We start from the raw sequence: 20,815 nt of genomic DNA, 5'->3' as shown, positions 1-20,815 counted from the left end.
GGTTTCTGGAATAACTCTTTAACGGTTCTTATTTACTCAATTGGGGTTATGACTTATCCAGCTCCAAAGTGGACGTATGATGCCCTGTGTTCAAATAATCTTCTGAACTTTCTCATTTACATTCTAAGCTTCAGGAATACTTTGATCTCAATGGAGATGGGTGGGTTTCACCAGAGCTTGTATGGGAGTCTTCCAAAACCATAGCTTAAGAGGTGGGGATACATACAGTGTCTGATCACAGCAAAAAGCATAAAGGAAACTCCAGAATCTTCCTATATCCAAACACAGGGCCTCATTACGAGGTAGGACGTAGCCATGGTGCTATTAGCACCATGGCTACCCCCTTACCGCATTCCGGGTTCCCGAAATAGGGAATTACTGGGTCATTCCAACCTTGGAGGACCCGGTAAGTCCCCATTCCGGGAACCATTCCCCATTCCCATATGAGCCCCCATAGGGCTCAATGGGAATGGGGATGGAGCAAATAACGGTACCGCAATTTGCGGTAATGTTATTAGCTCTGAAGTCCCTTAACGGGTTCCTTCCATAACACCTGGTTGGTAAAACCAGGTGTTAAGGAAGGGACCCACTAAGGGACCTCGGAATAGGGTGGTAAGGGATTACCGGCACCGGTGTCCTTACCGGTGCCCTTACCGGTGCCGGTAATCTCTTACCACCCACCTTGTAATGAGGCCCACAATCTCCTGCGATCCTTGGGAAACTCACTGCTTTGAAATATGAGTTTAATAAGTTGTATAATAGGAAGGCCCTTGTACATATAGAAAGGCAGGCTGCCTGTTTCACATTTGACAAACAAATCAAATGTCCCACCATACATACATCACAGGGAGCGATATCCACTGTTCAGAAAACATTAATGACACATTCCATACTTTTTATAAGAAGCTTTACACCTCTCACAGTATTCTACCTTGGATCAAGAAGGACTGCAAGATCGAATGCCAGGGTTTACTATTTTTCATTATGGGATTATTTAGAGTTTGAGCAACACAAAATGAAAACAGGATCTTACCAAACACACAAAGGTCTCTTCTGAACACGGTCGGGTCCCTCCCAGCTCAGTAACCTCGCTTTAGCCAGTCCCTCTTCCACCAGAGGCCAGTAACTAGGCCTTCCAGGCCTACAAAAGAACTGTTCAGTGCATAAAGTCCAAGAAGGGGTTTCCTTGTCCCTATCTTCGCATTGAGGCACAGGGTAACCAAACCCTTCTTCTTCCTGGTCTCAGATTAATGTGGGTTTTCAGTGCTCTGTACCTCACAACTCACTCTGAGGTTGATTCTTATGAGTAGGTGGACCAGTGGATGTAGCTAGGAGAGAGAGCTACTGCCTAGGTTTCCCCTTGGTTTGTCATTCTCCACATCTCTAACCCCACATTAATGGAACCCGGATATCTTGCGCTAAAAGAATATTAATCCTCGTTTTCAACATTTTGTCACAAAATATTTAATTAATAGTTTAATTAGGTCAGCCGACACATGTTTCAACTCATCCAGGTCTTTCTCAGGGCTATAAGGTTTTCAAGGCTCCCACGTATTGTGGGTTGGTTGCAGTATCGGTTCGGTGAATCCCGATTGGGACTATTAGGGATGTCACTCATGTGCTCATCCGGATGTCTGTTGTGAATTGGTATAGTGATAGCCCAGTTGGCCATATAAAAGCTGTGCCTTTTGGCTGTAGTGCAAAATGTTGCATGGCTTTTCTGCTGGGCTGATGTTCCGATGGGACTTGCGCTTCTACCCCCCACAGCTCTCCTTACTTGTTCCTTTTGATCAAGTTACTCGCAGTGGCATCAGGGGTTCTTTCACGCCTCGTCGCCAACATCTTGTAACCTGGTGGGGTGGGCAGGAATAGTCCAAGCACAGACCAGCTGTTAGCAACTTGAGTATTTAAACAAGTTACACTTTATTTACATAAATACATTGCTCGGTTTCCAGTTAGTCTTAGTTATGTACATGGACAGAGACCACCCACCGGCCATCCTCTCACACACCAGCTTAGGCCCCCAACTGACACTCTCAGAACACTCACCAGCAAACACACATCAACATTCTTCTGAGCTGTCAATCACTCCAAGCACCAACATTCTCTCAAAATACATTCATGACCGGCATGACAGAACAACATCTAGCCATGGAAGATACTCCAAACCTTTTGGATTTCCTAGGATCACTTCTCTGGCCTGAAATCTTCCTTTTCCTTCGCCATCAGCTGGACATGGGGGCAACACTGGCTCTTTTCGGGTCTGAAGACCTTATGAAGGGAAGTGATTTCTCCTCTCAATTCTACTTTCTTTGCACTTCCTTTTTTAAATGTATGTGTTTATCATCTTTACATAATTTACTCTTTTTCACACCAAAAAATGAAACCAAACAAAGATATAAAATACAATATAACATCAGGGATAAAACACCACAGGAAATAGCAAAATATCCTGCCAATTTATGTGACATCTCCCAATATCTCACGAATGCAGTTTAACAGCACAAACACATAATGTAAGCCATTTCCAAACATATTTTCCCCAAAAATAAACATAACCAAACACAAAGAACAACAAGACATACTACAAACATACATATCCACTCACACACAGGCCCCTACCACCCACCTAAACACAGCACAGCACTAACCAATCAACACTAACCATATAAATAACTAAAGGGTGCCCATAGTTCCAGATAAGGGCCTCCTGATCCAGTTTTCAGAACAAAGCCCTCTCAAAACCAATCAAAACCTGCAATTCATTCAACCAATTTTCCTTTTTTTTTTTGTAATATTTATATTTGTAATCATAACTTTCAAGTTGCTTCAAGTTACACTAAAATATGTAAGGCCCACAGTAATATGTGATACACTTCCTGATTGTTTTTATTTGTGATAGTAAGGTATCAATCGAGAATACTTCAGAGTGAATATAGCCTTATAGCACCCAATTATTGCACTAAACAAAATTTTCTGCAAGGGTTTATAGTCTATTCTTGCTTCTAAAAAAAACGAATCATTGGTAGCCAGTCAGCCTCAAAAGCGTGGGATACCTGGTGCGGTGGGCCCTACATTTCTCCTGGTCAATGAACAGGCTATTGGCTTTTATGGCTATCTCCTTGACAAAAGACAGTCTGGTGTCCTCCATGTTGATCAGGCCCTGCTCAGACTTTTCCAGCTGCTGTTGCAGACACCAAATGGATTCCGTTAGCTCCGCAACTTCGTTGACCAATCTGAACTGCACTGCATCCTTGCAGAGTACCACAATGGGCCTGTGAGTTCTCTGATACAGCCGGGTCTGCGCGACCTTCAATGGTGCCTGCTTATCCTTGATAGCCTGCTTCAGCGAAGCAATGTTCATCTCCTGCTTGGTAATCTCTTGCAGGGTCTTTGAGAGTTGATTTTCCAGTTTGCGCTTAGCATCTTCCACCTCCTCACAGCTCTTGGCGAAAGCCTTATCTACCGCTGCGGCCTGCATGCACAAGTCTTCTGCTGTGTCTTGAAGAATGTTGTCTATTAGGGTTCGTAGATTAATGGAGGCCATCCTCTCATGCTCTGCCTTGCAGATGTTGTCATGGCTGAACTGGGCCCAGGATTCTGGAGGAGAGGCATTGTCCTCAAACTTTGAAGAATTCAGATGGAACTGGTTATTGTATCTGCCACATCTGTCGCCAGTGTCATAGGCTTCAACCTTATCTGACCAGTCCATCTCAAGAGTTTGCTTAGCATCCCTGTTCAACCGGATCTGCATGACCGTCTGCTCCAGAGTTCTCTTCAGAAGTTCCTGCATGTTTCGCACCAGTTCCAGTTCCCTGAGCAGCTCCTCTTCCACCTGGTCTCGCACCAGGTCGGGCCCCAGCCTACACTCTCGGCACTGCAGGTTGTCGCTGGCGATGGTGGGCAGCACCTCGCTGGCATCCATGGCGCGCTCCAGCTGCTGCTTCTGCTGCACCAGCAGGTCAGTCTCTGATGTCAGGTCGCCGATCTCGTGGCACAGCTCCGAGTGCCAGAAGTGCAGGACCTGCAGCCGCTCGGCCAGCACCCGGATGGCCCCAGCCTTTCAACCAATTTTCCACTTGTGGCTTTTTCCTAGTTTTCCTCACCTTCAATACCTGTTTCACTGCCACTACTAAGACTTTGTCAATCCACTGTCTATACTGTCCAGCAACATCACATGTCCCCATGCCAGACAACAGCACTTCCTTTAACTCCTGGGAGGGCTCTGTATACCAGAATGTATCATAGTAGAATTGGCCTTCTTAATCTTCTGTTCCAGTGAGAACAGCTAGGTTGCTTGGATGGTTTGTAAATACCAATGTACTTGGTGCCTTGCAACTTCCATCAAGTTTGGCAGCATTTGAAGCTGTGAGGCGTCCTTTGCAGTTGGAGGATAGCTCTACATTCAGGTCATTTTCCATTAAAATGTTTACCTCAATGGCATCCAGTATTCATGAGTAATGTGTATGTCATAACAGTTCTTCCAGGGTGAACTAAGGGTTGGGTGTGGCCTGAGGGGTCAGCAGGTGAAAGGTTAGTCCAGGTACTCTAGGTTTCTCTCCCAACAAAGTAGTTCCAAAGCCTATTCAATTTTGGGTCTAAGGAACCTCACTAAAGCTTTTAGTGGGAGGCATAATAAAGGTGGGTGTATCTTACCTCATCTCCGATCTTTTACGGAAGAAAAGAAAACACATTTTGAGGGCATTAGCCAAACTTTATATCAGTTTTTTGATTCTGCGGATAACACCACCTGTCGCACAGCCGAGGGAACACACAGCTATTGAAACCAGAATAAAGCTAAAGGATATTACAAGGAAATTGTTTCAGGATGGCTGTAACCTAAAAGTTACAGACTGGAAGGATTCCTACTTAGTGAATTCTAGAAGCCAGTCCCTATCCTTTCTTCCGGGGACCACAAGGCCTCTCTGGGGACTTTAGGGCTTCCTTCTTTTGCAGTGTCCTAAAACTCCTGACTTTTTGTCTGTTACTTATTCCCCTATCCCGAGGATAAGAGACACTTCCCAATCTGTTACACATCTCCTGGGGTCAAGGGCCTCTCCCCTTCTGCTACACATCCCCCCTTCTGGGGATCAAAGTCACTCTCTCTTACTACTTGCCTCCACTTCTCTGGGATCAGGTGTCTCTTTCCTCTGGTCTCAAAGGGCACCCCTCCCCCTTCTGGGTTCATAGACATCTCCTCCCCCTCACTGGAGCACACCCCTCTTCTGGGATCCCAGTTGCGTACCTCTTCCTCACGGGAGCACACTCCTCTTCTACGGTCCAGGGGGCTGTTTTCCCTCTCTCTTTGGAGCACACCCCTCTTCTGGGATTCAAGGGGCTCTTACCCCCCTCACATGGGCTCACACCTCTTCTAGGGTTCTAGGTGCTCCTCCCACTCACTGGAGCACACGCCTTTTCTGGGCTCAAGGGGTTCCGTTCTCTGGAGCTCTACAGATTTTCCAACAAACTCCTCTCCTGAGCTCGAGATCAGAGACACTCAGGCTTATTATACGTTGGCCGGTTTGGAAATAATGTGCCAGAAATAACGTATACCAGTCCTTTCCGGACTGGCAAACTACAAGTCTGCCGGTAGGGGCTCTGATCTACCAGCAGGTCTGACCTGCTGGTAGATCAGCCCTCTACCGGCAGATAAATGCCTGAATCACCGGCACCGTTACTAATGGTGCTGGTGATTCAGGCAACCCGACCCCTGGAGTCCGATGGGACTCCATGGAATGTGGAGTTACCAGCGTCTCCGCCGCTCATAAAAATCCCCATAACACTGGTATATCGGTCGGCAGAGATGGTACAGTAGTTCCCCGGTATCTTGCCGGAATTACTGGCGGGATACCTGGGAAACTTATAATGAGCCCCACTGTCTGTGATTCGTAGCCTCAGTTTTACATTCTGCAGCGTCCTCCCATTGGCTGATGCAAACTTTCCAATAGATTTAATTGGCTTCCTATTCCAAGCAAGTAGAGGGAATTCTTTAAAAGGCTTAGCTCCATTTTGGATTTCTATCAGTTTGTTTCCCATGCAGGAGCTGATGTTTGCCTGCTGCTCCGCACACTTTATAATTTGAGTTGAAACCATTAAAAGGAATCCCAAGCAGCCAAACAATAATCAGAAGGGGTGTGGGACTGGCCTCGAAAGAGCAGGTCAACTAATGAATGTTTTGAAGCATTGTGACTTAAGGCATAAGGACAAGAACCTTTTCATTGTTTGGTATATTATTATTTTTCAGAACAGCCTAAAACAACTGATGTGACATTCTTATGTAAAGAACACGGATGCAAAATAACATTCGCACCACTGGTACCACGGGTATTATAAAGTTTCAGCAACACAGTGAACTTGCTAGTTAAAAATTCAGTAGTTGAAAAATCAGAATATTACAAAATCGGCTTAAAAAGCATATACGACCTTGCGATGAAACACACTGAAAATAAAGCAAGCAGAGACGTACAGGGAAACTGCAGTGAGGGACACAGAGAAATTGGTGGCCAAATGCAACAGACAACTAGAAGACTGCACCACCCACCTGCATATTTATCAGAATCCAACCCAATCATGGATTACTCGTCTGCAGAAGATGTTGAAAACAGGTGTTTACAGATGGTGGACGTCAGAGAGCATAAGTAAACATCTAAAATCTTAACATTCCAGGAAGCCAAGATTGTATTACATTCCAAAGGTGCATAGAACTACAAGGGTTTGGGATTGAGCACTAGGCACAGTGGGCTGCTGCGCTGATCAACGTGGTTTTGAGAACATTAGTCCTGCTTCCAGCTTGTCAGTTCCCAGGGGACAGTGCTCATTTGTCCCAATAATTTGAAATTTAAAGTGGTTTGTGTGCGCTGGACGGTTACACCAGATTGGTTTCGGGCCAGAGAAATGATAAGTCTTTGTCACTGCAGTCAGGATGTGCGGTCACTGCAATCTTTCGATTGAAAGATCACCTTAACCGCACGCCCTGACTGCTTCGGCCACCTTGGCCCAAACGCTAGCTATTCAGCTGAGCTATAATCCAGAAGCATCCACCGGGCACACCAGACTTTGAACTATATAATAAACGCCTTGATAAAGACCCATGTCGGGTCAAAACACATGTCGGCACCACAGGTGTTACTAAAATACGCACTCAAAATCATTTGAGTCACGAAGACTTATCATTTCTCTGGGCCGAAACCAATTTATGCATAGAACTACGTTGAATCTGCCCAAAACACCCAAATCATGGCTCATTCTTTGAGACAATATGTATTTACATCAGTGGCCTTAAAACTGAGAGCCTGCCCTCACCCGAAAGGGTTCTCGAGGATGTCCAGTGGGAGGCCACACAGTTATCCTAAAAGGGAGGAATCGTGTTGGGGAGGAGCGTCAGGGCTGGGAATCGAAGGAAGAGGAGACTGAAAGACATGAGGTAATGGATAAGAATGCTGTTGAGAGGGCGATGGTGGAGCTTAAGAGGTCGGTGGAGGAGATACTAAAGGGGTCAGTAGGAGAAAAGAGGCCAAAACGTTCCTGCTCAAGTACAGGGAAGGTAAAATAAATGAAGTCTCCTTTGCTATCGTCCTCTTGCTCCTGGGATTATTACAAGTTGACAGAGGAGTTTTCATCATCAGTGAAGTGCACATTATGCCATGCAACTATAGGGAATGGTAATCTCTCTGCAACCTGTTCACTAAATACCAAACACCTCCTGACCCACTTGTGGCACAGGCACTAAAAATAACTAACCAAAAACAGACATGTTAACCATTGTTCAGTGCGTTCCTTGTGTTCTAAGTCAGGGATCAGCGAACCTTATGGATAGGCGTGACACTCACTGAGACGTTGTATCATAACTCTGTCCACACCATTCACTTGTCTGGTGAGAGACCCTAGAAATAAGAGCAGTGATCTTTCCAAACACAACAAACACTAATAAGAAAGAAGTACATGTTTGATCAGATCATAGATCCGATGATAGGTCTCTCATGCAACTGTCTCGCTGCTGCAGTGAAGGAGGGCCAGCCATTTGATACCCAGCCACTGGTATTGTCATCAGGGGCCCTCTCATTAACCTTCATGGCTGCTGCAGGGAAGGGGACCAAGTAGCTGACATCCATCCGCATTGTCTCATCATCAGGGCCTCGCTCCTTCACCTGCCTCGCTGCGGAGTGAAATGACCTATGACAGTTTCAATGCCCTGCCTCACTCCTTTGTTTTCTTGGTTCTGGGATTATTATAAAGTGTCTGTCGGGGTTTCAAAGGCTGGCACGAGGCAGTGCTTCGTGTGACAGGCAACCATCAGCGTGTGCAATCTAAGAAAACTGAACAGACTTTCGAATAATAATGAGCATTTCTATTCTGCCCCACCTTTTCAACAGTTAGGGAACAGACATTAAAAACCTGTTTTGCAGGGCCGGGGACTGCGACGCTACGAGCCCGCATTACACTATTTGTTAAGGGCTGATTCTGTTCGGGTGGCGTGGGCTGTTCAGATGTTTTCAAAGCGTGTTTTGCCATTAAAAGAATCTTTATTAAGGCGTGACTGTTCATGATTTTAGAGTTTTGTTTTTAAGTCTATGTGTTGAGTTTATTTGTTTGATGTTTTTATGGATATTGTGATGTTAATTTGCTGTGTTTTTATGGTATGCTATGTCTTACCGAAATACACTTCTTTTGATTTGAATTAGCATCCTTTAACACTAGAAACAATAACTACTCCTCGTAGAGGATATTATTTTATTTTTGGTAACAATGATAAGAACAAAAATGCATTTATATCACCTGTTTATGGTCAGGGAGGGAAATGTATTCAGGACACCAACCTTACATACTGCTGCGGTTCCACATTTCACATAATGTACACAAGGGTCCGATATTACCCACATAGGCATTGTGCATTCCTCTATACATGCCACATTCATGAATACAGAATGGAATTTTCCATACAGGATATCCCCACCCTGCACTTCTCGAATGCGCATTTGCACATGAATAGCCACATAGTGAGAATGGTGCATGAGAAAGACGTCCTTTCTCAGTGACTTAGTGAATCGCCGGGGGTCTTTTTCCCTACTGGAGGAGGTGCACTATGTCACATAATTCTACTAAGAGCCACATGTAGCTGAAGGACTGTCCATTCATTCCAAAGGGAGTGCTGTGTTTGAAAATATTATTAATCTTTCGCCTTTGCCTGGCCAACACTGCAATTTGCAATATTTTTTTTAAAATTCTTCTCTATTATTGAAGCTTACACAAATGAACGTTTTTTATTGATGAAAAGATACCTTTTTAATTTTAGATATTAGTGAGTGCTTAAGGAAGCACCATCGATAAGCCAAATTAGAATACTGATAGGACGGAGATGAGATGTGTGGAGGAACACACAGCGTGTGGGAGTTGTTTTGTTATTTGCCCACCCATTAATAGCCATTCCCACACACTACCACCCCGCCCAAAACACATCCTCCTGGGATCTCTTTGAGCTAGCTCTTTTAAGCAGTAACATCAGACTTTGAGCAGAGAAGGGCCCCCAGAGCTATTTCTAAGCAGTGTTCTGATGTCTTAATTGAAGCCATACATGTTTTAACGAAGCGTGCCGTAAACCACTTGGTTTATAAACACATCAGGCCTGGTTTATAAACTCTGAGGCCTTCTTAAAAACTATCAGTGGTAAAGCAAACAGGCTGGGTTTGTTTTTTATTAGATAGACATTTTCCTGGAAATGTTATCATATGCCCAGCTACTCGCATCATTTTCCAGATGTTGCTAGAGAATGGAGTATGGCCAGGCAGAACCATTATGCCAAGTGCCTGGCACATTCCTATGCCATGCCTACGCAAAAGCCAAAACGGTTGGCTTTACTAATCTTTTTTTTTTTCTCCACTTGCAATCAGGTCTGGTCCAACACGGATATGCGTTTATCTTTTATTCTTGAAGCTAAGAGCAGAAAATGAAAGGGCCTTCTGCACTTTTTTTGAATATTGTTCCTGATTTTCAGAACTGTATGGGTGGGCAGTTAATCAATATATTGCAAAGTGCATCCAGGGAAAGGCGGCAGCTCTTATTGACAGGTTCCCATGACAGCCACCGAGGGAGTAAGCAGCATGTCATGGTGCTTGAAAAGCAGCTGCACGTTGGGGACATAGAGGCGGTCTGAAGAACTATATTGTGAACGACATTGTGAAAGTAGTACCATTCTATGGTTGCTTCTTAGCAAAGCATTCATCTAGCTTACTTTCTACCAGCATCTGTTCGCTTGTCGTATTGTCCACTTGTCCCCCCTGTCTTGCCTGTTTGTGCCCCTCCCTGCGTCAATCGCTAGTGTTCCCCCTGCTCTTACCCCCCCCTCCTCTTCTCTCCTATCCCCACCTACTCCATGGTGCTCTCTGTCTCTCCTATCTTTTCTAACTGCTTCTCTATCGACTATCATGCCCTCCTCACTAAATCTGGTAGGAAGAAGTTTAAAAAGGACATCCTGGTCTCCAACCCAGGCCTCCCTATCGCTGACACCTATACCATCACCTCCTCTAGGCAAACCCTCACTGACATCCTTTTTGTCGTTCCCTCGCCAGACCTATGGACCCTACCTATGGACCCTACATATGGTCTCTGTGCTCTCTCCTTTCTCTTCTTCTCCCATTAATGGCGGCACCCGGTGGGATGCCCTCCTGGCCTCCTTCCACTCCTCCAAGGTCATCATTAATGTTTACTTGAATGGTACCGACTTGGTTCAGGGCCCTCAGGCCACTCTTCTCCTCTTTGATCGACGCTTCCCGCACCTCATCAATTTCGTTCCTTCTCCTGCTGTCCCCTCTCTTCCAGCCACGGCTTCCTTGCCTTCCCTGCTGTGTCCTCATTGGCTACCTTGCCCTTTTCTCCTTCCTCTTCTGCTCCCCCTCGGGCCTCTTTTACACCTCCGCAGGGCGTACCTCTGATTCGTACCACTCCCCGGAAGTCTTTCAAGGGTGGCAACCTTCTTCAAATTGCCACCATTAACTTTCGCTCTGCTCTCAAACACTCATCTGACATCTGCTGCCTCCTGGAGGAACTTGACCTCGATGTCCTCGGTCTCACCGAGACATGGTTCACGGCCAGCTCCGTCACAAGCTTTGACACTCTCCTCCCTGAAGGCTACAAGATCCTCTCCGCGCCTAGGTCCAACCGTTCGGGAGGCGATGTAGCCCTGATCTTCCTGAAGTGGATTCCTGCCCCAGTCATCCCTACGCAGACCTACTCCTCTTTTGAATGCATCATCTTCAGGCTCTCTCTCTCCTAGCCATTCACTAACTGTGGCTACTATCTATCGGCCACCTGGTCAGGTCTCCTCCTTCCTCTCTGAATGGGCGGACCTCTCCTCTTCCCTCCTGGTCTCGGCCACTCAACTCCTCTTTCTTGGAGACTTTAACATCCACCTGGATACTTCTTGTCCTTTCTCCGGACTCTTTCGCGACCTCTGTGACTCTCTCTCACTCTCTATTCTCACCTCCAGCCCAACTCACTCTGCAGGGCACACTCTGGATGTTCTAATCTCTTCAGACCTTCCCCTTTCTATCCCTCTCACCACTCCTCTCTCCTGGAGTGATCACTTTCTCCTCTCCTCCCAGCTCACCCTCTCTACCCCTCAGGCCAAGCCAACTCCAGCACTGCCACCCACCTTCTCAGTCATCCGACCCATGAAGCGCGTGTCAGTTGAGGCTTTCCCCGCCACTTTCTCACCCCCCCTCCTTCTCTGGCTGACTCACACCCTGACACAGCCCTTTTCATGCTCCACTCTGCTATATCTGATACTCTCAATGTATTTGCCCCTGTCATGAGGATCCGCTTGAAGTCCAAAGCCAAGTGCAACTCCTGGTATGACTCAGACCTCGTCACCCTCAAACGCAAGTGCAGGGTGGCTGAGAGGAAATGGCGTGCTTCTGGTTCATTCTCTGACAAACTGGCCTGCCGCCTGCTCCAAAGGCCATACTGGCTCTGTGTCCGCACCAAGAAGAGAGCTCACATCCAAGCCCATGTCTCTGCGGCATCTAACAACTCGGCAAAACTCTTTAAAATCTGCAAGGAACTGGCCAATCCTGCTGCAGTCTCTACCTCTCCTGTCCATTCCCAGGCCCTCTGCACAACCCCAGCTGCTCATTTCATCTCTAAAACTCAGAACATCCAGTCCTCTCTCTCTTCCTCTCCCCCTCCTCTCTCGACTCCCTGCTCTTCCTCTGGCCCTTCATCTGCCACCTTTCCTCCCTCCTTCTTTCCCCTGTTCTCCCCAAACGAGGTTTCTAGACAAGTCCAATCTATGAAAGTCTCATCAAAACAGGTTCATCCCTGTTCCTCCAAAGCTATCAAGGACCACATCGACTCCCTGGCTCCTGCTGTGGCCGACTTCTGCAACCACTCCTTCTCCACTGGTGTCTTCCCTTCCCCCAGGAAGCACTCCCTTGTGCACCCTCTTCTTAAGAATCCCTTTGCCGACCCGTCCTGCCCGGCTAACTATCGCCCAATCTCCATCACTCCTTTCCTCGGAAAACTCCTGGAAAAGATGGCCATCTCCCAGCTCAATCTCCACACTGAATCTGTTGGTTGTCTTCATGATCACCAGTCTGGCTTCAGAGCTGCCAGAAGCACGGAAACTGCTCTCCTGAACATCTGTGAAAACCTGCTCTCCAACCTCGATTCCAACACCCCCTATGTCTTCATCTTGCTTGACCTCTCGCCTGCCTTTGACAAGTCAACCATGCCATCCTGCTCAACCGTCTCTGGTGATAACCTGGGTATCACTGGTCAGGCCCAGGCGTGGCTGGCTTCTTTTCTCTCTGATCGACCCTCCCAGGTCTACCATGGGTCCTTCCTCTACTCTATTTCTATCTCTACCTGTGGTGTTCCCCAGGGGGTCTAACCTCTCTCCCTGGCTGTTCAACCAATACCTTGCACTTCTTGCCCACTGCATAGCTGCTCTCTGTCCCAACTTCCAGTCCTATGCGGATGACACTCAGCTCATTGTCAGGCTACCACAGCCACCTCTTCTCCTTCACTCATCTCTGACTGTCTGTCTGCTATCCAGGAGTGGTGTGCCACCAATGATCTCTGCCTTAATACCAGTAAGATTGAGATTCTCCTCATCAGTACACCCGCTCCCCTCTTTCCTGCCACTCTCTGGCCAGCATCTCTTAGCCCTCTTCCTGCTCCACCTGCAAGGCTAAAAACCTTGGGGTCATATTCGACTCCGCACTCTCCTTCTCTCCTCACATCTCTGACATCTCTTAAGAAGTCACACTACCAGCTGCACCCCCTCAGAGATATTCTTCCTTTCCTCTCCTTTCCCCAGAAGCTCACTGTCTCCAGAGCTCTGGTTCTCTCTAGGCTGGAATATTGCAACAGCCTCTTACTAAATCTGCATGCTTCTACTCTCCGCCCTCTGCAACTCATCCAGAACAGGACGGCAAGACTTGTCCTTGGCCTGAAGCCCAGGGATCGTATCTCTCCAGGACTGAAATCTCTGCACTGGCTCCCAGTGGCTGTGAGGATTAAGTTCAAAACCTTCTGCATTGTCCACAAGGCCTTCTGGGGCCTGGGGCCTCAATACCCTCAACTCTCTCTTCCTAAATATCTCCCTTCTCAAGCTCTTCACTCATCCGCCTCAAAACTCCATCAGGGTCAGTCGCTTCTCCAAGCAACAAGTTGGTGTTAGATCTGGGGCCTCTCTTTGGAACAGCGTCCCTACCATCCTGAAAATTGAGGAGAACCATCTCTGGTTCTGGAAGCACCTTACAACCTTCCTCTTTGCTTCTGCTTTCTCTCCCCCTCTCCCTTGATGAATTCCTAGCTGAAACTGAAACTGCACTGGTTACCTGGCGACCCTTCTGGTCTCGGGCCCAGGCCCCGGCAGTTGCACACCTGCACTGCCTCCCTGGCAACCCCCGTGTCTGGGGACTGTTTTCTGTATCCCTACAGTCCCCTACCCGCACTTATGTCTACACTTACCTTGCACTTGCCACAAGTTGGCTGTATATTTTAGTTATTTTATTTATTCTTTTATCCCATGTACTGCACTTTCCCCTCTCTCTTCCCCCACACACTTTTCCCCTTCCCCCTTCCCATGCACTTGCGTGATCTGAATGACACCTGGCCTAGTAAGATAGTTGTCTGTCTTCCCTCTGTTCCCCCTCCCTTGCCTCGTCACGCCTTGAAACACTTGTGTATAGGCGCGTTCTAAATGCCATATCATATCATATCATATCATGTCATATTTCCTATCCAAGAAGGAAGAAATAGTTATATACTGCAAGCCATTGTCATGCACTTGCTTTTTAATTGAAGCTTATTTAAATAGGTATTGTGTGCTTTGATGCAGTAAAAATCTGTCACAGTATACACTTAATAATAAAAAAGTGACAGCTCTTTATACACTATTGTGGCAGTGCAGAACTCCATATGGAATTGAACTGAATTTGTTTTTTTATTAATAATTACTTTCTTGAAAGATTGGGAACTTTTGGTAGATATCTGGCAAGACTGTCACCAATTATTACAGATAGTTCTTTGTCTCTTTAGAAACTTTTTTTGACTAACCAATATAACGGGGGTTGCCTGTCATCATGATCAGTGGGCGGCTGCCCACCGAGAAATGCCATGAAGGCAAACCCATGCTAAGTGAGACAGTTGTGACAAGTTTATCCCAAGTCCTGATAAAGCGCCACGGCCGGGCACGAAACATGTATTGACTGGTTTGCTTGTGTTTCAAAAGGTCTTTACCTGAAATAGAAAATAGATATACACATTTCTACTAAAGGACTGGGAACTGTGGTATCTCTGTATGTTCACTGTGTAAACAAGTGAGTCCCCCCAAATTACTTTCAAATGACACCGTTAAAACCTTTCAGTGCAATTAAAGGATTAGCAGTGTTAAGAAAATTGATAAACATAAGTCACATTACTGAATTTTTTAAATTCTACAAAAGACTTTGTACAACCTTTCTCAATTCACTGAACAGAACATACATAATTCACCCATTCATAACTTATCAGAGAGTTTCCAATTAGAAGATATGATTTGATATTCACATATGATTTGATATAGACAAATTGGGAGTCCCGTATACCAACTATGCGGATGACACCCATATACTCCTACCGGAAACCATGACACCTACTCCAAAGTACTTAACAAAATCTACCTTACCATCCAAGCCTGGATGGCCAACATGAGCTTTGTCTCAATGACGAAAAAAACGAACTACTCATCGTCGGGAACCACTCCAGGCTAAACAATCTACTCCAGTCCTACAAATCCTTTACTGTTGACGGCAACATGATCATGGTTGCTAATGAGGTAATAACCTTAGGAGTCTACCTGGACTCATCACTTTACCTAACAAAGCAATGATCAGTTTGGTGGTGTAGGCTGCTGCTGAGGCAACACTGTTGCCTCAGCAGCAGCCTACACCACCAAACTGATCACTGCCAGCAGACCATACTTAACCACCGACAACTGCGACACCCTAGCTAGAGCCCTCATCCTATCGAGAATTAACTACTGCAATTCCTTCTTTCCAGGATCCAAAGACCGCAACATCAACAAGCTACAAATAGTTCAGAACAATGCGATCAGAGCTGCCCTGAACATCCCAAAGAAGGAACATATGTCCTCTGCCAGACGTAATATCCACTGGCTGCCGGTTCGGGACCGCATCAAATTCAAAACCCTCTCATTAACTCATAAATGCCTCTCTAACAGGGCCCCTCCCTACCTATCCAGACAAATATCCAAAGCCCAATCCAACAGACCTACTTGCTCAGCCTATTCCTGCCTCTTCACCATTCCTAGATTCAGACAGCAAAAAGCTGGAGGTTGTAGTTTCCCTGTTATCGCAGCCAAACTATGGAACTCCCTGCCATTGACCTTGAGATCGGACTCCCTCCTCTGTCCTTCCACAAAGGACTACAAACCTGGTGATTTGACCAAGATTCCTAGAAGTTCTATGCACGTGCATCCAGCCAATCATGACACCTCAACATCCTGTACTTAGACATTAGCCTTATCTATGCTGTAATCATTGCAACCATGGTCGATAACTTGTGCCACTGTGACCCATGTAAACAATGGGCCTCATTCCGAGTATGGAGGTAGTCATGGCGCTATTTGCGCCATGACTACCTCCCATACCGGTACCGTGTCCGGTTTGGTGAGATGGGGAGTTACCGGTCCAGTCTGACCTTGGCGGGACCGGTAAATCCCCATTCACCAAACCATTCCCCATTCCCATTTGAGCCCCCGTAGGGCTCAATGGGAAGGGGAAGTAGCTAATAATGGTACCACAATTTGCGGTACCGTTATTGGCTCTGAGTTCCCTTAGCGGGTCCCGTCCTTAACGCCTGGTAAACCCATAATAATAATGGTAAAACCAGGCGTTAAGGGAGGGACCCGCTAAGGGAACTCGTAGTAGGGCGCAAAGGGATTACCGGCACTGATGTCCTTAACGGTGCCCGGTATTCCTTTGCGCCCTACTCAGAATGAGGCCCAATGTCTGTACCTAACCAATGACTGTAACCTATTGTAATCGTTCACCACTGCTAGCAACTACTGTAACCAACATTTCTAAGAAAAAGCGCCTAGATGCCTGTGGGCTTTGTGTGCCATACAAATGCTAAATAAATAAATAAATATTTAGCACCAACAACTCAGTTAAACAGTTGAATGGATTGAATTTCCTTAATACCAGATTTATACAAGATAGCAATCAATACAGGCGTATTACAATTAAAAATGTTTTGCAAAATATCTCAAATATCCAACCATAAATTATGGACAGAAAGCAATTAAAAATCATATATTCAAAAATATTTTTATGTAATTGACATGTACAGCATAAACTTGAACCATCTTGGGAAAATACTGAAGATCTTGTTGGGAAAAGATAAGCTGGCAATGTAACTCAGCGGGTTGAGTGCTTGCTGGAGGTTGCAGATTTGAATCACGTAAGCCCAGCGTTTCATCATTCCGAGGTTGATAAATGACTACTAACTTCGTATGGAAACCCTTCCTGTGTACAGCACTTTCGTGAAAGTGCTATACAAATATATAATACAAGGGCCATGTATGATAACATGCATGTTTTTGTGTAAGATTAGCAGAAATAGAGATATTAAAGATTGCTAAAGTATCTGTGATGTTCACTTTGCTAACTCCCCACCCTTTTTACCTTTTGTTTCTGTCTTCGTCTTCTCCTGTTTTATTTCCACAATATTTATTTCTTGTCACTTAACTTCTAGACTCCATTCTCTCCTGGTATAATAGGTTTATCATTCCCATTTATCCCCTGTTAAGGAGTTTTATTTATGGAACATATCTTATCCCTATTTAATTACTACTGGTTGTTTATATATGTTGGCACTATATGATTGATATTATTGTATTATTACTTCTGTTTTCTCGAAAACATGAATAGAATAACTTTAAAACTAACTTTTCATGGCCAGTGCCGCTAAGATTACACACTGGCTTTTCACAGGCACAGTCATATAGGAACCATCTTACATTAACCATCTTCAGTGACTAGAAATGGGCCAAGTGTGTTTCCTGGCTGAAGGGCCTGCAACAATAAATAGAGGAGGTCATAGCAGAGCCCCTCTTGGCACATGTGGGCGGGGGCAAAGGTACACAGATCAAAGGACACTGCATAGCAGCGCGTATTGGCTAGTGGGCCACTGAGGCAGAGTAGTCATGGAGGCATCTAGATCCGTAGAGGATTTCAGGGCTAACGTTCCCCACCACAAGACCTTTTATCATAGTCCTGGTGTGTCTTCCATAAGGCTTGCAACTGCCGACATAGAACCTTTTATCGTTGTTCCATGCTTTGTTGCTGTTTTTTGTGGGACTCCTAGCCTAGCAAAGCAGATCTTTCACACTCATAACTCCTCCGTATAACCCAGGCTACTCTTATGGGGTGGAGGGTGGGGGTGCTCAGCTCATTTGGTGCAGACCAGTACTGCAAGCTAACTTCTAGTCTCACCAATGAGGACCTGGACAAACCCTAAAACATCAACTGTCTTTTTACACAAAGAACCAAAAAATACAAATATGCGTAAGACATACATTGAAGTTCTCAATACTAAAACAGTTGCTTCTTATTTCATAATGAATTTTCTGGCTTCAACTAGTGTTAAAAATGCACTTAGAAAAGTATTTCAAAGTCCTATATAAAACAATACTACACACATTTAACACACGCACATACATTCGTCAACACCATATTTCGTCTACCATTAGCATTCATTTACATCAGGCCTTGTTTGTTTCTTCCATCTTCAAAACACATGTGCTGATATGTCTACCTTCAATTTATACACGGTACACACTTAAGTGGTTGCCTTAATACATGTGGTCCATCTCCAAACCAATCTCCTTCATTTCTACTTTAGGATAATTGTTTGCCAGTGTTAGAGAATATACATTCACCCAATTTGTGCAGCAGTCCAACAAAAATAACCACTCCAATTCTAATTCGGACATGTCAATAAACAGTCTCGTTTAACCTCATTCAATACAAGATTTCTAAAAGGACACCTACACGGTGATGCAACTTAAAAAAACGTATTTTATAATAGCAATTTCAACCTTACAATCCTGCTGGAGCCATTCCAAGCTCTAAAGGTATCCCTTGAATCCGGCTAAATGTATGAAGTGCTAATGACCTTTTCCACGCGAACTCCCTCCAATTTATTGAAAATCGCAATAGATTCTCATCGAATTACTTCAGACCCATACAGACATTCTGGTTACTTTATGAATTCTTTAACTTTAAATATGTCATCCATGATTTAAAGTCAATAATCAAGCTAAATTCTACCAAATTGGCCACTATAAAAAGGTTTCTACTTTATTAAATGATAATATACAATCAACCCAACAAAGATTTTTGCTGCAAGTGATGAAATAAGCTAGTGCATCTCATCAATTATGCCAAAAAAGATGCACCTTATGCACAAAGGGCATCTGAATGTATGCATCTATGCCCTTTGTGCATTATTGATGTTGCTCTTTGCTTAGTATTATCAATTGTACTCCCCAGTGCAAGTAGGGGTTCCCTGCCCTTCCATGTAAAACTCCATGTAAATACAGCTTTACCTACAAACTATCATATATTGAGGGAACAACATGAGCACTAGAATACATCACGTTTTAATTGCACTTTTAGTACTCATTTTGGTTTGACAACACAGCCCTCTTCCCAACCCTCGTATCAGTCATCCTAATTTTAACCCAGGTGTTAGTATATAGAGTCATAATTAGAACCAATAACTGTCTTTAGTGCGCAGAGTGTTCTGTGTTGTGGATACTCTGTTGCCACAATGACTGCAGTGTTCTAGTGAAGTGGAGTCTGTCTACACAATCTATTACTGGGAGGAGGAGTCTTGGATACATAAACCAGCTTTGCAGCGAAGCACGCGGAGTGCGCAGAGTATTCTGTGGTCTCGTGGACTCGGGGGCCAAGGGGAAAGGGGACCAAGGGCCTCATTACAAGAAGGGCATTAAGGGGTTAACAGTGCCGGTATAGGTCCCAGAGACGTTAACCCCTTACCGCCCCATAACGAGGTCCTCTCGCGGGACCCGCTCTGGATGGCTGGTTTCACCAGACGTCCTTAGTGGGTCCCACGAGCGGCCCACCATGCTAACAACGGGCCCGTCATTAACGGGCCCGTTGTTAGCATGCTCCCCATTCCCATTGAGCCCTATGGGGGCTCGAATGGGGATGCACCGGGTCTCGGTTCCCTGGATGGGGAAATACCGGGCCCTCCAAGGTCGGAATGGCCCAGTATTTCCCCATTCAGGGAACCTGGACCCGGACCCGAGTTTGGAGGCAGCCATGCCCTTATTCTTGGCTTATTAAGGGCATGGCTGCCTCCAAACTCGTAATGAGGCCCCAAGTCTTGTGGATAAGAACCTGCTACACTCCAGGATCATGGACGCTGCTCTTTGCAGTAAGTCACAAACTGTTGACCCTTCCTTAAATTTTACTTTACCTCCTACTGACTATATGGTCAGTCGTTCATGCACAAAAAACAAGAGGGGACCTGGGAGTGCCTCTGCCAGACATTAGTCACGGTTACGAGAGCCTTACCCAGATTCTTTAGCTTACTATCTTTCACAGAGGAGAATTTAATGAATGCGCTGCATTGGTTTTGACTATTGACACTTCAAACAACTCGAAAGCTTCTAAGCAGTCTAAGATTACTTCCTTCTGTCAGTCAATTGAATTGCTGGATACAACACCAAGTTTGACTCTCATGGAGTCATCTAAACCCACATCTTCTGGGTTTACTTACGCTCAAGTGCTTTGTTCTGAGAATTAAGCGTTTGGTGTCCAGAATTCTTCACAAGTGTCTCAGTCTTCGGCCAATCCGGCAGCAACTAATTCAACCGGGCAATCAGCCGCTCCTCAGTCGGCTCCCCCTGCAATCTTGGACAGTTCTATTGTCTTAGATGAATCTTTTGTAACACTATGCAGGGACATGGAGGTTCTGGATGTTGATAATGTTTGCCCTATTTCTTCAAACTACCCGGCTAGTGGAGCTCCAATTATGGACTCTTCATCCATTCAAATGGTTGTTCCTGACGAACTGAGTTCGCATAATCATCAGAACTTGTATTTTCTTACCCCGAAGACCATCCATATGAGAAGATTTTGCCAAACCTTGGTTCGCTAGGCCCGCTTCTATTTCAGCATTGCACTTAGCCCTTGAGACTTTGTTGAGACTTTACGATAATATCAAGGACATCGTAAGAGCAAATGCAGGGAAACGCTCCACTATGGATGAACAAATTCAAAGG

General features: G+C 45.4%; 1 protein-coding gene across 1 annotated transcript; it reads right to left on the bottom strand.

Annotated features, from left to right (window-relative positions):
* Positions 1–3,019: 3,019 nt before the first annotated feature.
* LOC138569087 (tektin-4-like) lies at positions 3,020–3,846 on the bottom strand. The gene has a single exon (XM_069646759.1). The coding sequence runs from the start codon at positions 3,791–3,793 to the stop codon at positions 3,020–3,022; it is 774 nt and encodes a 257-aa protein (XP_069502860.1). The 5' UTR covers positions 3,794–3,846.
* Positions 3,847–20,815: the final 16,969 nt, after the last annotated feature.

The sequence above is a fragment of the Ambystoma mexicanum genome, chromosome 2q, assembly GCF_040938575.1.
Source record: "Ambystoma mexicanum isolate Mex_15411 chromosome 2q, UKY_AmexF1_1, whole genome shotgun sequence".
Classification (NCBI taxonomy): Eukaryota; Metazoa; Chordata; class Amphibia; order Caudata; family Ambystomatidae; genus Ambystoma; species Ambystoma mexicanum.
Note: the sequence above shows the minus strand (reverse complement) of the source record. Positions and strands in the feature narration are given on the sequence as shown.

Bases quoted from the DNA above. Each gene is read 5' to 3' on its own strand.
- LOC138569087 (XM_069646759.1), bottom strand. From the start codon at position 3,793: ATGCAGGAACTTCTGAAGAGAACTCTGGAGCAGACGGTCATGCAGATC.